This window comes from Parasteatoda tepidariorum, chromosome 2 (genome assembly GCF_982258835.1).
Source record: "Parasteatoda tepidariorum strain Cologne lab strain chromosome 2, Ptep-v5.0, whole genome shotgun sequence".
Classification (NCBI taxonomy): domain Eukaryota; kingdom Metazoa; phylum Arthropoda; class Arachnida; order Araneae; family Theridiidae; genus Parasteatoda; species Parasteatoda tepidariorum.
In genome coordinates this window covers 902,220-920,002 of record NC_141756.1, presented here as the reverse complement: position 1 = coordinate 920,002, position 17,783 = coordinate 902,220, and the positions used below count along the sequence as shown (strand labels likewise).

At 28.9% G+C, this 17,783-nt stretch overlaps 1 protein-coding gene across 12 annotated transcripts in view; it reads left to right on the top strand.

Moving 5' to 3' along the window:
* LOC107453403 (uncharacterized) overlaps positions 1 to 14,509 on the top strand; it is a 119,768-nt gene extending 105,259 nt beyond the window's left edge. For 10 of the 12 annotated variants that reach the window (XM_016070224.4, XM_016070230.4, XM_016070223.4 and 7 more), the window contains 4 exons: positions 5,264 to 5,556; positions 6,093 to 6,562; positions 7,895 to 8,080; positions 10,889 to 14,509. In XM_016070224.4, the coding sequence (XP_015925710.2) occupies positions 5,264 to 5,556; positions 6,093 to 6,562; positions 7,895 to 8,080; positions 10,889 to 10,990 (1,051 nt within the window). In that variant the 3' untranslated portion in view covers positions 10,991 to 14,509. The remainder of the gene's footprint in view (positions 1 to 5,263; positions 5,557 to 6,092; positions 6,563 to 7,894; positions 8,081 to 10,888) is intronic. The other 2 variants (XM_071177050.2, XM_016070231.4) reach the window with 1 other exon arrangement.
* The last annotated feature ends 3,274 nt before the right edge of the window (positions 14,510 to 17,783 follow it).

Sequence of the window (17,783 nt, the reverse complement as noted above, 5' to 3'; positions counted from 1 at the left end):
TGTGTTTGAGAATTTTGGAAACTTCTTGCGCTTCATCTTTCCTTGAATGCACACAGAGCATGGCTTGTTTGTTTCAAGATTGGATTCTTGTTTACTTTTAGTGGTTATTATGTTTCTCAAAGTGCCTGGGGAAGGGTGTCCTAGCCTGCGATGCCAGAGTCCATTCGACTGGATTGTTGAAATGTACGCTGCAGGACAATCTTCTTCTATAATATATAGTCTTCCCTGTCTTCTAGCTCTCAAAACAATTTCACCAGTTTCTGCCAGTATTTTTGCTTTACCATGGGCAAATTCAATCTTAAAACCTTTTTCTTCAATCTTGCCAATCGACAGCAAATTTCCGCCCAAGTCTGCTACATACAATACATTTGCAAGGTTAATGTTGCTTTTGGTAGAATCTTCTTGAACTGAAATAGTGATGTTTCCTGTTCCGCTAACTTGAACTTTTTCAGAATTCGCCACTTCTACTACTGAGGTGTAATCAGTTAGCGATTCAAATTTCTTTCTGTCTGACGTCATGTGCTCTGTAGCACCACTGTCTAGAATCCAGATTGTTGAGTCTTCAGCTTAAATTTTATTTGTTAAGAAGGCCCAGTTCATTTTTAAATCTATAGCAGTCTTGGCACTGCTTTGATTTCTTTGTTGTGCTTCTTAACAATTTTTGGAGATGTGACCCCATTCTCCGCAGCTAAAACACCTGACAGTTTTCTTTGAATTTGCAGCTGTTTCGTTGTTTCTTTTTGTTGTCCATTTCTTCACAGTGTTTGTCTGCATTGGTCTTTTTTGAATATAGTTTCTTGCGTGAAGTGCCCGTTCTTCCTGCTCTTCAACGTTTGGCACATTTCTATATATTCTTTTTTCTTCAACTAATAGTCTAGACTTCACGATGGTTGTTGTCAAGTTATCTTCGTCCTTTTCTAAGTTCAGGATTAAGCTTTCATATGATTTTGGCAGACCTATTAACATGACGAGGGCAACTTCTCTGTCGGTGAAAGCGTAACCACCACTCGACAGTTTTCAGCTTAAATTTTATTTGTTAAGAAGGCCCAGTTCATTTTTAAATCTGTAGCAGTCTTGGCACTGCTTTGATTTCTTTGTTGTGCTTCTTAACAATTTTTGGAGATGTGACCCCATTCTCCGCAGCTAAAACACCTGACAGTTTTCTTTGAATTTGCAGCTGTTTCGTTGTTTCTTTTTGTTGTCCATTTCTTCACAGTGTTTGTCTGCATTGGTCTTTTTTGAATATAGTTTCTTGCGTGAAGTGCCCGTTCTTCCTGCTCTTCAACGTTTGGCACATTTCTATATATTCTTTTTTCTTCAACTAATAGTCTAGACTTCACAATGGTTGTTGTCAAGTTATCTTCGTCCTTTTCTAAGTTCAGGATTAAGCTTTCATATGATTTTGGCAGACCTATTAACATGACGAGGGCAACTTCTCTGTCGGTGAAAGCGTAACCACCACTCGACAGTTTTCAGCTTAAATTTTATTTGTTAAGAAGGCCCAGTTCATTTTTAATCTATAGCAGTCTTGGCACTGCTTTGATTTCTTTGTTGTGCTTCTTAACAATTTTTGGAGATGTGACCCCATTCTCCGCAGCTAAAACACCTGACAGTTTTCTTTGAATTTGCAGCTGTTTCGTTGTTTCTTTTTGTTGTCCATTTCTTCACAGTGTTTGTCTGCATTGGTCTTTTTTGAATATAGTTTCTTGCGTGAAGTGCCCGTTCTTCCTGCTCTTCAACGTTTGGCACATTTCTATATATTCTTTTTTCTTCAACTAATAGTCTAGACTTCACAATGGTTGTTGTCAAGTTATCTTCGTCCTTTTCTAAGTTCAGGATTAAGCTTTCATATGATTTTGGCAGACCTATTAACATGACGAGGGCAACTTCTCTGTCGGTGAAAGCGTAACCACCACTCGACAGTTTTCAGCTTAAATTTTATTTGTTAAGAAGGCCCAGTTCATTTTTAAATCTATAGCAGTCTTGGCACTGCTTTGATTTCTTTGTTGTGCTTCTTAACAATTTTTGGAGATGTGACCCCATTCTCCGCAGCTAAAACACCTGACAGTTTTCTTTGAATTTGCAGCTGTTTCGTTGTTTCTTTTTGTTGTCCATTTCTTCACAGTGTTTGTCTGCATTGGTCTTTTTTAAATATAGTTTCTTGCGTGAAGTGCCCGTTCTTCTTCCTGCTCTTCAATGTTTGGCACATTTCTATATACAGTGTAACGTCCCATATCCGGACGTCCCTTTCCCGGAAGGGTCGATTTCCCGGACACTTTTTAACAATCAAAATAAACAAACATCTCTACATCGTCCCCTTTCCTTAAAAAAAAAAAAAAAGGAAGTCTTTTGACACATTTTTTCTTTTCCTTACTTGCACTGAACCTCTGATTTATGCATCGAACCCATAAATCACCAGAAAGGGGAAGTGAAGATCTACCAAGACCATTGAGTGACCGTTAGTGACGCTCCTCCCTTGGAATGTAGGAAAAAGAGGGAGATTTCTTTTTAAAAGACTGCAACTGAGTCCCCCCCTCCTTTCCCATGCAGGTGGCTAGTAAAAGAGGCATTTCCTGGAGCCTTTTTATTGAAAGAAGAAATACTGTGGAAAAGGGTAAACGGGGCAAGCGTTAAGGTGGAGGGGGAGTCAAAATGGAAAATTTGAATAGGTCTAAAAGGATACATGTCCTTGAGAAACAAAACATTCGTTCTTCCCCATACCATGTAATATTTAGGAGGCGGGGGGAAAAAGGGGGTAACATTCTTTCTTTAGCAGATTCTTTCAGTCATAGAAGAAAAAATAAAGAGAACCCGATCAGCGTGCCCCGCCTTTATGCTTGATTGATAGCCAATGATTGGAGAGAAAACAATAATTTGTTACTTCCCACCCTCAACTTAAATGATCTCCTCTTTACACTTATTTTCTTTCACAAATAAGGAGGAAATGAATTTTTCTCCTCCACCTACCCACCTTAATGAATGACGGGAATTTCCCTTTCTTGCTTGAATCATTCTAGTTAAAAATGGCGGATTTATTTTCATATGTCAATTTTTTTTCGTTTTTTATATTTTAAGCAATAATATTTTTTTTCTAATATTTCATATTTTATTGATTAGATATTCTAATACTGAAACATTATTCCCCTTAAAAATAATGTTTATTTATTTTTTGCTTCTTAGATTTATATCATTTTAAGCTTTGTTCCAGAATGACATGAATTTCCCCTTCCTGCTTGAAACGTTCTAGTTCAAAATGGCGGATTAATATTTTCATAACTGTTAAATTTTTTTCGTTTTCCATATTTTCAGCAATAATATTTTTTTTCTAATATTTTATATTTGATTTAGATATTTTAATGCTAAAGCATTGTTCCCCTTAAAAATAACGTTTATTTATTTTTTGCTTCTTAGATTCAGATCGTTTATTAAATCATTTTAAGCTTTGTTTACCTTGGGGGTCTATTATACGGAAAAATCTATTATACGGACTTCTGGAAGTCCCACCGATTCCGGATATGCGACTTTACACTGTATTCTTTTTTCTTCAACTAATAGTCTAGACTTCACAATGGTTGTTGTCAAGTTATCTTCGTCCTTTTCTAAGTTCAGGATTAAGCTTTCATATGATTTTGGCAGACCTATTAACATGACGAGGGCAACTTCTCTGTCGGTGAAAGCGTAACCACCACTCGACAGTTTTCGGTGTATTTCAATCAATCTGGTCAAATATGATTAAATTGTTTCACCAGGCTTCAAGGTAATGTTAAAAAAGTCCTTCATTAATTGCAAAACATGCAGTAAGCCAAATTTAGTATGCATATCTTTCAATACAATCCATGCGTCCCTCGCTTTGGCACGGCCGCCAATATCATCCAAAAACGTATCTTCTACAATCAAGAACATTAGAGTTAATGCTTCATCATTTTTCTTTCTCTCATTTTCGGACATTTCAGCAAGTCCATAGCCAGGCTCAACTGCCTCCCAGCATTTCTTCTGCACCATCAGTGCACGGGCACGTATTGCCCATGCATTATAGTTTTCGCCGTTCAACTTCTTCAATTTGTATTCTTCCATAGCGGGGATTATTGTGCTGCCTATCTTCTTAGATCCGAATTTCTAATATTTATTTACTCAAAGCGTCGTGCTAATAACGTGTTGAAATTAAGTTACAATTGTAAATAAACAGATCATTTTGAGAAAAAGAAATATTTTAATAAAGATTATAACATAAGACAAACTTAGACGAAAAAAAATAACACTTCTATTGATATATTTTCTATAAAATTGAGAAAAAAAATTGTTGCCAAAAACAAACGAACAAAACAAGGCAATGCATCAGTCAGACTGCTTACAACAACCTCGATTTGCTGATTCCATCAATAACCTCCGGTCCTGGTATTTTATATTCTTTCAACTTAGGTACAATATAAATCAGTTTGTTATTAATAAACATACAATAAAAAGCATATTAAAAAGCATACAATATTTGAAAGTTTGTAATTTTCAAATATTGTATGCTTTTTAATCAACCATCAATCAAGTTTAAAATCAGCCATAAAAATTTTATTTCTCAAATAAGAGTTTTCTCACATTTGTGAAATTTTTGATTGCAAAAAACAGGATTACAATATAAACATACATCTTATTAGATTATTAACTTTTTAACAGATGACGTTTTCCATCTCACGTTGTTTGAATAAGGTTATTTTCCAAAATAGCCTCTGTCACTAACATTTTTAAAAACGTTATAGATTGTTGAAACTAATACTAATGTCATACAACTAATGAATCAATATGTGTTTTTTTTTTCCAGCTTTTATTTCATTTCACACTCTATTAATATTTAATATTTTTCCCATTAAACTGCTTAAAAAATAGTAAATTAATAAATATTTATGGTTTTCAATCTCACCTATTTGTTTTAAATTCACCTATGTTTTTTTCTGAATAAATTGGTCAGGAAATTGATGAAGAGTGCTTTTTTTAAAATTGGACTCTGCTGCTTTCAAAAATGAAATTTTTGGACTGACAGATGCTGAATTATCAGTCTTTTATCAGTACACACACTATTTTAGTCAAATCAAGTCTTATTTCAGGTGGATTTCTATTTTGTTTTAAAATAACACTTATTTTTGATTTAAAGCCTCTAACTTGTTATCGGCATTTACAATATTGATATCTACATTTGTAATACGTATTTCTAGAGCTCCATTCATCTTTATGTCAATTTTAGTTTGGTTTTATAGTTTAGATCTTTTTTCAGGTCAAATAGTGATGTAAAGAATTCCAAATTGAGTTCCCTTTCACCACAGAAATCGAGTAAAACACCAAAACCTATACCTTCCAGTAATGAATCTCCTTTCAAACCATTTTGTCCACCTTCAGAAGCGGCTGATGATGCTCACAAGATTTTGCTCAAAGCTCTGTCTAAAGACTCAGGCAACAGTCAAAATCCTAGTCAATCTTTACAAACTGTGAAACCAGAGGTGAAAATAACTACACCAAGCTATCCATCAACTAGTTATCAAGAGGACTATCCGTTGGATTTTTCATTAGGTTAGTGTTGAGATAGGTGGAGTTAGATCTATACATCTATAAAAGTTGTTATTTTTTACATCTATAAAAGTTGTTAATATCATCTAATTTAGAATAACCTACTTAATAGGCTGAAAATGAAAACTGCAATTAGAAAACAATAATTCAGTGCTCTGGAGATAATTAACTTCTCAAAGTGTTTACATATTTCTTTATTAAGAAATAATGACTTTAAAACATTAACAGAAGCCAATAGATAGATGTCTTAGTCAGGTTTTGAAGTAAAATAAGATACCCATTAGATTCTTATAAGAAAATTGTCCTGTTTAAGTATGAAATAGTTACAAAAACTACTTCAAAGAGTTGATTATATTGTATTAGATATTCTTGAAGGAATAAAAATAAGAGATCAACTTAGTTGGTTATTAATTTAATAAAAAAACGCCTCTAATTTATACCAAATGTTTACTGTTAAAAAAATATTTAAATGTGTGATCTGTAAGAAATATATTGAAAATTAAATAAATTTTAAAAATTGTTTATTTACCTTTTTACAGATAAAAAATCATCAAACATTCCATCTGCTTCAGGAAGCCCTTTTGGTGAGAAACAAAAAAGCAGCTCTAAATCTAGTCTCAAGCATCATTCAAACACATCTTACTCAATCTGGAAAAGCACACATCCACCAAAAAATAAAGCAGCATCCATAGATTTAAGGGTGGTGGATCATGTGAAAGAAACTATTTCACCTTCTAAAAACTCATCTGCCAGTTCGCGTTGTTCTAACAGTCCAAACTTTGCTATGAAATCCTCATCAGCCAATCATCCTGACTTATCTCAAAAACACATGTCAAACAGTTTCCACCAGCAAAGATCAGGGGGTGCTAATCAGTTAACTACAATAGCTAATCATCCAAAAATGCCACCAGAATCAGTGTCTTATCAACACAAAACGGAACGAGGTCAAACTGATGAACGTTTAGTGAAAGCAAATTTTGACCAAAAATATATAGGCAAGAAAGAAGAAGTATGTTTTATTTTGCATTATCCACTATTTTGAAAGATGAACGATGCTTCTACAATTTCATATAATTTTTTCTCTTTATTACTTTATTTGATCAGTTTGAGTTATCTCGTAACAAAAACTTATACTTAAATTTTGTGTTAAAAATTGCTTATCTTATTTTAATTATTTTTAATGAAATACACAAAAAGTGTTGTAAACTTTTGTGAACAATGTTACATTAATCATTTTGTTACCTTGGTAAATGTTTAGAGAAATATTACATATTTGTCTTTAAATTTGTATGATTCCTTAACAAATTTTATTGTTTAATGTTTGTATTCTTATACTTATAACATATATTTTTTCTTATATTTTCATTTTTAAGCTTTTAACATTTTTACTGCTTGCATGAAACTTTTTTTCTCAATTCTCTCCTAAACATGAATGTTACAACTTCAATTCTTGTAGTTTTCTAATTAGATTCTGTGCCTAGTTTTGAAATATTAATTTGCTGGTTAGTTTATATGGTTAAAAAATATTTTATATTTTCATCTGTCCAAAATACTGACTACAATATAAGTGGGAAAATAAATGTGATGGTCATAGTTTAAATTTAATATATGTTAAGAGGTTTTTTGAAGCTCCAATAACAATCCCAAAAGAACTTTGCCTGATTTTGAATTTTCAGAAAAATTATTGGTTAATGTTAAAATATGTGGCTTCTAATAAGTGTTAGAAATTAATTTAACTTATTAATATGCTTTTTTATTGGGTTGACAGTTGCGAAATCTTTTTTAACAACTTTTTGTTATGCAATTTGTCTTTCTGAAATTTGCTTAGCCTTAAAACAATTGCAGAAGTGATTCAAAACCTAATGTAAATAAGAACAATAATATATCATGACTGTTTTTCAGTGTTGCTTATTAAAATAGTACAAAATATTAAAATTATGAAAGTTAATTACATTAGAAAAGTTTAATTAATTCATAAAGTGAATGTGTGGCTCCTTAATGTAAATTAAATAAAATAAGTACTTTAAAGACCGTTAAATATAATATAAAGTAAAATTTAGGATAAATAATTTTCTAAAATAATAATAAAAATAAATAACTCATTATGTAGCATGTTATATACATATTTTTTTACATATAACTTTTTAAAACTATTTTTCTGCTCTTAGAGTCACTTAAACTATTTTAAATGTTACAGTAATTTACTAATAGAGGAAAATTTTTCTTAATTCCGATTTTTAATACAAGAATATTATAACTGCTTGCTTTCAAAATGAATGGAAAGGCACCATTTTTTCTACAATGATGGCTTTAGTACTTATTTTTAATTATTTGTTTCAAGGAACGGCGAGCAATGTCCTATTCATCATTAGTCACATATGGGGGGCAAAACACTGCCCCGAGCATACCACCAGGGATGATGTCTCCTAATGGCAGTCCGTATAGATGCATGGGGTGTGGTATATCTGATGCCAAGTTCCTTTGTTCCGGATGCAGAGAACATTGGTATTGCAGTGCACAATGCCAGGTTAGATATATCAAAATTTGTTTACCTGTATCTTTAGTCAAAGGGATCTTAATTTGGCTGAATTTTAAATTTATTCAGTTATTCTTGAACATAAGTTTTAAAGGGCTTGAATTAGAAATAAAGTAGTTTAAGTAAAAATATCAAAATAATCTTAAGAAATCAAGTGTGTAATGTAACTTCCCTATGGTATATTTTGCTTCAACTAAAATATGTTATTTATTAACTTCTGAAAAAAAAAAGAAGTTTCTTTAATTGAATCATTTCAAATATCATTGATTTTCGGAATTGAAGTGCATTGAAACTTGTGCAGTGTTGAAACGATGCACTTCAATTCCAGAAATTAATATAATTTTTTATTCCTTGAAGGCAAATAGAATTTTAATTTTGAAACTAAACAGTATTTATAATATCAGAAGGTGAAAGTTTTTTTTAGGTCTCTTTAAGTTTATATTTAGTTTCCGATTGTCTGAGGGAATTGATATACAGTTGAGTCTCGATAATTCTAGGTGGGCGGGACCAAGCGAAGTTTCGAAAGCTTGAATTATGAAAATTGAAAAATATATAAATTAATAGAAACAAAACAATTTTTAAATTAATTGAAAATATGTTACATTCTAAGAAAATTTACTTACATTAGAGAATCATGGTACATTTACTGCATCGAGTTAATTGTACTTAGAAATAATTATCTAATGTTGTTGTTGAAACACGCTGCTCCTTTTATCACGCAGCAATATCGTCCCATCGTCAATGTAGCGCATTGTCGAGGCAAATCTTCTTCATTAATGACGTGTTCGCTAACTGTAATATCATTTTTCAACATTTTATCTCAAAATTTACACCGGGTGTTACTTTTGCCCATGACGCAATCACCCACTAAACAACATCCTTCACATAAATTTTTTTAAAAACTCCTACTCTATGCATCGTAGTTCGTATTTACGCGATCTGAAAATTACTCATCATGATTTGTATTTTCACATTTTTGAAATCCAATATCAAGATTCATTCATGTGATTTCAATATCAGGATTTATATTCACGTGATTTTAAAATCCTTCATCGCGATTCTTGTAAAAAGTAAGTTTTTTTCTTGAATTAGTTACTATAAATGCGGCAGTTTTTCTATCGACGATTCTTACTATATATAGGCATTACAACATCAGCGAAACTGGGTGAGAGTATGTTACTGATAGTTTTGTTATAATTTACGTAAGATTTACTGGTGTGAAAATTCAGCGTTTTTGCCTTTTGGCCAATCTCATCCCTGCTTATTACAAACTTTTGCCAAGTGCACAGTGCAAAAGTGTATTTCTCAAATTTAATTTTAAGTTCTACAACTGACTTTTAATTATGTAAGATTGGAACATGGGAATTATTTTTAAGCTGTAGGCCATAGCCTAATTTGTGGAATTGCCAAGTATTGACCACAGCACTTTCATGTTAATATGGGCATAGTTGTTTTATGAGGTTAATATCTTGATCTTAGAAATGATAAATTATTTTATTAATTTATTGTTTAGTTTTATAAAACTGATTTAGTTGAGTATTTACTTAACTATAAGGAATTTTCTGATAAATGAAACTGTTAATTTGTTTTCAAAGTTTTGTCTCACATTACTTTGTCTTAGGTTTAAACTATTAACTTTTTTTCTTCTTTTTGGTGTGGAATGCAGACTATAATGATATCTAATAAGTTATCCCTTATTTTAACAGTGTGGTAGAAGTTTAAATGAGCTCTTATAATTTATGTTAGAGCTTTCTATGTGATTTTGTTCTTAAGCTAGAAACAAACAGTAGCACATTACTTTTCTTGTAGGAAAAAAAACCTAATTAATTATAGGCCATTTATTCTTTGCTTGTAAACTCTTCAGCATGATCATGCTTTATTTGGTTTTGGTGTCCTTTTCAGTGGTTTTTCTTTTCATTTTTGTGTTACTCTTATTCCCATCAATACAATTTTATTAATATTCAATTATGGATTTTAGCTAAAATAAAAACAAAGATAAATATTAATGGATGTTATGAGTTACAGTAGAATCTGGATTAGCTAAATATAAATGTGGCCAAATCTACTTTAGATAATTAAAATTTTTGGCTTATAGATGTCCATCATTATAACCACCCAATTAAATTTATCAGCTATGAAAATTAGGATTTATTTAGATATCAATCAATTGAGATTTTTAATTTTTGGCACTACTTACACCATGATGTAATTTTAGAATAAGCATATTGCTTATTAAGGGATTATTATTTCCCATTATATCATAATTTATCACTTGGTCATTGTTGTATAGCAAATCATAGTAGGGTCACATTCAAAATAACTTTAAATTACAGAGTTGAGCAGCTTACTTGCACATAAGTACACTTACATTCATCTGAGACTAAGTAGTTTTGGCCATGGTTAGATGATGATGCACATAATACACCAGTCATTTTGAAACCACAGATTTAATCAGGCCTACTATAGGGCATTAGTGGCATTCTTGACTTACTTTGTTATCTAATGGATATTATATTAAATTGGAAATCGATTTTGCTTAATAAAGATTTAAGCCATAGGCGATCCAGGTTATACTATACTTTAATAAAAACAACTTTTTTTTCAGATTTGTTGGTTACTTAACATGTCAGATTGTTAGCCATCCTTTTGGAAAATCAGGGATTTTCCTATGGAACCTACCAAAATATTCTGTCAAGAGGGTTGAATAAAAACAAATCAGCAAATTACTGACACTCATTTTAAAAAAAACATTAAGTTTTTATAACAGACAAAATAGTACAAATTTGCTTTCTTTTTCAGAACATGAGATGGCCTGATCATGCATTGGCTTGTCCTGGAAATATGTACAGCAGTAATGCAGGATCAAGATATGTTCGAAGTCCTAAAAATTCTGAACATTGACATTTTACCAAAGGAAAAAAAAATCTGTAAATTTTATTAATTAATATGGGATGACCAGGCTAAAGGTTATTTTTCAGTTTTACAAATTTTGTAAAAAAAATATTAGCTGAAAGGAAATATTTATGTTTCGCATAATAACAGAAACATTTAATATCTGTGTTATTTATCTGGAGTTAAAAGTTTAAAAAAAATCTTATTTTTAATCGATCATTCAAGAAAATAATAATGAATAAACATTATTTAAATTTCCTGATGTAAAAGTATATGTCTTTATTAGAATTTGATGTACATACTATTTACTCTAGTTGATAAAAATTTTGTATGTAATATATAAATATCTATCTTCAGGTATACTTGTTCTTATTTTCAGCGAAATGGGTGGTGGCTTGCATGAATGAAAGGTATAAATGTGGATAATGGAGTGGCAAAATTTCTATTTTTTGAGCTCTAAAATTATCATTATAAACTTTTGATTTTTCTTACCATATGGAATTACAAATTCATTTTTAGATTATTTCTAGAATATTCAAAATTTGTTACAATAATTTTTATGAATCATCGGTGTTTCTCATAATACATCTCAACAAACTTTTGCAATTATGTATTGTTTACTTCAAGATAACATTCTTCCTGCTAATAAACTGAAAATGTGCCCAACTCTAACTGTACATTTTTAATAAAAGTTGAAATACCCAAAATATCTCATGAGAAGAAAGAATTAAAATGCTTGGAATAGTCACAAATATAAATTTTGGGGAAATATGACCTCCTTACTTATAAATAACACCTTGTCTGGCCAGTAAAATTTTCCCTATATATTCCCTTTGGAAGGAATTTTAATTCAACACATTGCATTATTTTATTGGGTTGTCAATGAAAAGATGAACAATATTATCACTTAAATCATTCTGCTGGCGGGGAAAAGTTAATGAACAAAAATTTGAAATTGATGCTAATCTAAGACATTTAATCGTTTTCTTTCACTTATAGAACATTTTGTCGCTCATGTGTGTAAAACTTGAGAATATTAATAATTGTGATTATAATATTTCCTATCATGACAGTAGAAAATAGAAAAAGCAAGTGCATAAGTTCAGGGGAAAAAAAAAACATAACATCTCTTTTCTTGTGAATTTTCTGATTCTAGAAGTAGTCTATGTGTAAATATTTAGATTATAGAGTTTGTATATTTAGTTGTAGATATAATAAAATCTGTGTTTACAGTTCTGGTAAGAATTGTGCCATTTTTAACTTTCTTTTATACAGTGTATATGGTCATCCCATATTAAATAACTTTTTATCTGAAATGATATTATTCTGTATACTGCCAAAATTGTGTATTACCTGTTAATTATTGATTTATTAAAATATCATATCCTTATGCCACATTCAGAATTATTCTGATTTTCATTCTGTATAATTTATTTCATCATCTGATGGATGTTTTGTGCCATTTAAATGTGGATTTTTTTCTGTCATAACGATAATAAAATTTCAAACAATATCATTTTTATACATTGTTTTAAACTTTATTTTATTATTTTGTAAAATGCTAACTTAAATAAACTTTGTTTTTCCTCTAAGTATTAAAAGTATCAGTTCAACATTATTAAATTATATCCACTTTTTAATCATCCAAATATAACTTTAATGCAACATTTTGTGCACAGCAAGTTTTTTAAACTTTTCATAAACTGAATATTAATTGTTATAAAAGTTTTGATTCTCATTTTTCTCTCTCGTTTATTTATTGTTTTCTATGTAACTAGAGATGAATTATTATTTAAGTTCCTAAACTTTCTCATCTTTTTATTCAACTGTATTATGCTTAGAAAGTCAGGCAAATTGAGCTTTATAAATGAAAAACAAATTAAGATGGTGGTCCAAAGAATATCATTTCAAAAAACTCTTTATTAATACATATAGATGTTTTTGTAAGATTACTTGTAAATATGTGTATGAAATAGTTTTCATTGCTGTGCAAGCACCGTGTATTCATTAATTTTTCGCACTTAGTTGTAATAATTAACAGACCAAGTTTATAGTAATTGTTCTCTGTAGTAGTAAAATCATAAGTATTAGGATTTCTAAATCAAAACAGAGCTCCGTTTTACCTCTAGTTTTTTTCTTATTATCTTTTCTCTTGATTAATTGATTTGTGCCATCTTTTCTTTTGATTAATAAATATTTTGATATTGGTGAAATAAAAATTTTATTTTTTAAAAAATTTTGCAATTTTAATACCTAATATTCATATAGTCGACTTACTTAATTTAAAATGTTAGTGTTTGAAGTAGTTAAGAACTCTTGTATATTATTGCCTTTTATTTCATGTACAGAATAGTTCTGGTTAAATTTTAATATCAAAATATGTAATTAGAAAATTTCTATATTTCCTTATATATTGGATTGTTTTTCCAATTTTTACATTGTTTTGAAATTTTCATTACTCTAAAGAAATGTGCCATCATTCTTTAAAAATTATTGTATTCATTATTAATCGCATTTGATAATTTTATATTACCAGTGTTGATAATTATGGTATTTTAGTATTTTTCCTAAGACAGTATTTTAAATATATCGTGAGAATTTTTAAAATATCATTATCACAATGATTTAATAATAATGACATTTCATAATTTTACCCAGCTCTAAATCAGATATTAGATTTTTTCTAGGTTAAAAAAAAGAAATATAAAACGTGTTTTTGTTTAATTTTAACTATTCTAAATACTCTTTTTTTTCATTAAGAAAATTACCAATGATGCAATAGCTTTTTTTGGTAATTATAATTAAAATTTTGTTATTTTAAAACATTAGGAATTGTTATTTGTTTAAAAGATTATAAAATATTTTTGTTCACATCTGTTGAATAGAATTAGTGCAATTTTTACGTATTTATTGTGTTATGTAAAAAAAGGAAGAAAAAAAAATCAAATTAATTAATTTCATTTTTGTAGAATATTATGAATATCTAAATTTCAAATCTTTATTAATTTACTGAACTGAAACATGTTGATAATTAAATATGTTTATTGTGGTTTAATTATTTAAGTAAAAATGGTAGAAAATGAAAATTTTGTATTCTACTCATATTTCTTAGGGCCAGCAATTTTTGAAATGACATTTAAATTTAAAAATTAATGTTAAAAAATAATAATAAAAATTAATTATTGAAAATAAATTTTAAAAAAGTGCTTGTGTTAATTTGACATATTGAATTGTGTTATTCTATAGCTCATATAATTGCAGTATTTCTTTTTAAAACAAGACATGGTTTATCCAACATAAAAAGTCAGCAATATTATTAAAAATTTTGTTTCATTACCTTTTAAACTAATTTGTGTACATAAAATATTTTTCATGTGTTTAGTTAGAATCCCTCCACGTGTGCTTTTGTGTGCCAGTATGAAAGTTCTTATGCGATATTAATTCTATGTATCTGTTGTGTTTGCTTAACCAGTGCAATATGTTGGCTAATGAATGTAAAAATAAAATGAATCTACTGTTACTTATTTATATTAGTTTATTATTTCTGGTTTTTAACTCAGAATTCATTCACACTCAATTTTAAGAACACTCTATTAGTGATTAAAAAGATGCACACAAATATATGAAATTTGCACTCAAGAAACTGATTCAGTGTTTACACCCTCTTTATATAGAAAATTAACTTCCCCCTTCCAAAGAAGAAACTAATGTTTTTGAGTACTTCTTCCCAGGAACAAGGCAATGCTTTTAGTCTGGTAGTCACACTTTTGCACCAGACTAGTTGTGTTCACAATGCTGTATCCGTTAAAGCAATAATTTTAAAAGAGAATAAGTCATTTATTATTTTTAAAAATTTCAAAAATTTATGAGGATTTCTCAGCTACCTTAAAAGTACCTTTATTGTATGCCAGTTAGATTTTTATTAAAAATGCTGTTAATAGTTAAAATAGTAAAAAAAAAAATCTGATGGTAGTTAAACATGACTCATTGAAAGTAATTTATTTTTAAATTAAATTTGAGGGGATATCATCATAACTAAGGCAAGTTGGCGAAGAGTCGCCGAGGAAGGAAGATAACGTTTCTGGCGGAGGGAACCAGTTTTCCTCGAATCGTGACGTTTACGCCTCTTCCTTCTCATTGGCTCAAATTCCCTGACTACTCCTTAGAACTTATCGGTTAAGATATATCAGTTATTAAGTAACCGGTTCCGATTTCTTGTTCTTAAATAACGTGTACAAAATATTAGTTCTTGAATAACGTACTCACGGTGTCAGTTCCTAAAGATAAAACACACGTTTTGCAAACGTCTTTTATCTAAAGTTATTAATCCTTTTATTCTTTTTTTTAAAAAAAATCTGTTTGACTCAAAATTAATGAGATTACATTTGAATAATAATTTTAAAAAGTCTTATAATGCACCACAGTTTCTTTTCTTTGTTTCTGAAATATAATTCATATTTAATTTAAAAATTTTATTCATTTTTCAATAGGATGAAGATTTAAATGAACTATACATTTTTCAATACAAAATGCATTTAAGATGGATCTGAGGAAAACGTTTCTAAGAAAGCTTAGACATTTAAATGTTTTACTTTAACCTTATTTTTATTATTTTTTAATTAGGATGAACATCTTATGGCAATTACCTTAAAAGTTTGCAATTTCAAATGTAACGAAATTTTATAATGCGTATTTTTATTGCAATACATTACTTATTGCTTTTATCGCTAAATTCAGCATTTCAGATGCATAATTAGGACGAAAAGAATAGATTAAATTTTCTTATTCCAAATGCATAATAAAAATTCTTCACAATGGAATACATATTATTACGCTGATAATGAACTATGATAGATTTGAGAAATGAGTTAAGGAAACACTTTACACATTCAAAATAAACAGTACAGTCAAATTAAACATTTAATCAGAAAAAGGTGATAATTTTCAATTGGAAATATATATAAGAAATTCACAAAGGAATCGATACTTTTACGCAAATAATAAATTAAAATAGATATCAAGGAATAGACATGAGAAAGCAATTAATACATTTAAAATGCTTTACTTTAACCTTATTATTTTATTCATTTATTTGCAGTTTCAAAAGTTTTAAAAAAATATTTATATATATTTCATTATCATACGCAGCACTTTACTTCAACATTGTTTTCTTTAAATGCAATTTCAAAAGTGATAAAGTACAAGAACCAAGTCTTATTTCATAATTATGCGACTAAAAAAGAGAGCCATTTCTTATAACATTACTAAATAAGATATTATATAATAGTATAAGAAAAAAAAAGGAATGGTAGATTCAAAATAAATAAGAAAATCTTCACAGAAAAATTAATATTTTTACATAAAGAATAATTAATTGGGGAATATCTTAGTAAATGGATCTACAAAAGCAAATTATACATTTAAAATAATTTATCCTTAGAAGGCAATGGTGAACTATTTTGTTAATAAGAAATATATTTCAGATATTCTTGTATATAGTTATAAAAACTTAAATAAACATGTATTATAAAATTAGTTACAGTGTCTTGACATAAGTCAATACAGTGTTTCTTTGTTTCTTCAGTTTGATTATACCAACCTGCACTTTAGTATATATAAAAGTAAAATATAATTTACATTTTAGGGCTCTAAGAGAACTTTTGCTGCTTTTATTTGTTCTTTAGCATTTATGTTATTTTTAACCTAATTGATTTGTTTTATCCATCATGATTGCTTGCATCTTAAGAAATATCTGTAGTTGATTTATAGAAAAAATTACATTGTCAACAATGTCAACTTTCATCATAATAAACAAAACACTTAAACTTGAAAAAAAGTTGTTCGCAAGTATAATACTAGTTTCCATTGCACGTATTTCAATTATAAATTTGGAGTTTCATTTTAAAAAAAACTATAACTTTAAACACGATAAAAAGATTTTGTTAAAATTTAAATCAAATCAGTAAAAGAAAAAATTTCATTTATCTATTTAATTATTATATTTTTTTTTACTAAGAAATTGAAAATAAAAAACATTTCTGAGAGAACTCCAAACAAGTCAATACAATCAATGCATCAGAATACGACATCAGGTCAATGCTCTTCCCAGTCATAAAATTAAATTCCAGCTTAGAGTTTAAGATTAGAACTAAAATCGAAAGATTTAATTAAAATTATTACTAAATATTGCAAAGAGAATTTTGTGTTTTAATATTTGTGTTACATGATCTTATAAAAGCACAAAACACATGATCTTATGAAAATTTGCAAAAAAATCCCCGAATCTTTAATGAATATTTTCAATTCTGAAACTGTCGTAATATTTAAAATGAATAAATAAATAAAAATAAAAAAGCGCATTGAGTCCTATGTTTCGTTTTAAATGTAACCAAATCGCTAGTATGGTAATTATCATTGTTCCTGACATATGTAACAGAAATTATTACTATCTCTAATTTTTTTTTCATTTTCATATATCATGTGTTAGAGGCGACAAGTATCATGATGCGTTACACCACGTCCCGTAAAAACGAATGAGCTTTCTTTTCAATAATGTTAAAAGTCATATTTTAAACATCTCGTAACATTAAAGATTGTTTAACAAAATAAAAGAAATTAGTATCCCACTTTTGTGAGACATATTCCAATAATCAAAAACTTCAAACAATAATATTTAATGACACATTAATCTTTTCTTTAAGAGACGAGTTTCATAAGAAACATTTCTTTCACTTTTGTGTAACTTTTTTTAAATTCCTCTTGACCTTACATTTCTTTAAAGGAAATTTTAAGATGTTTTTTT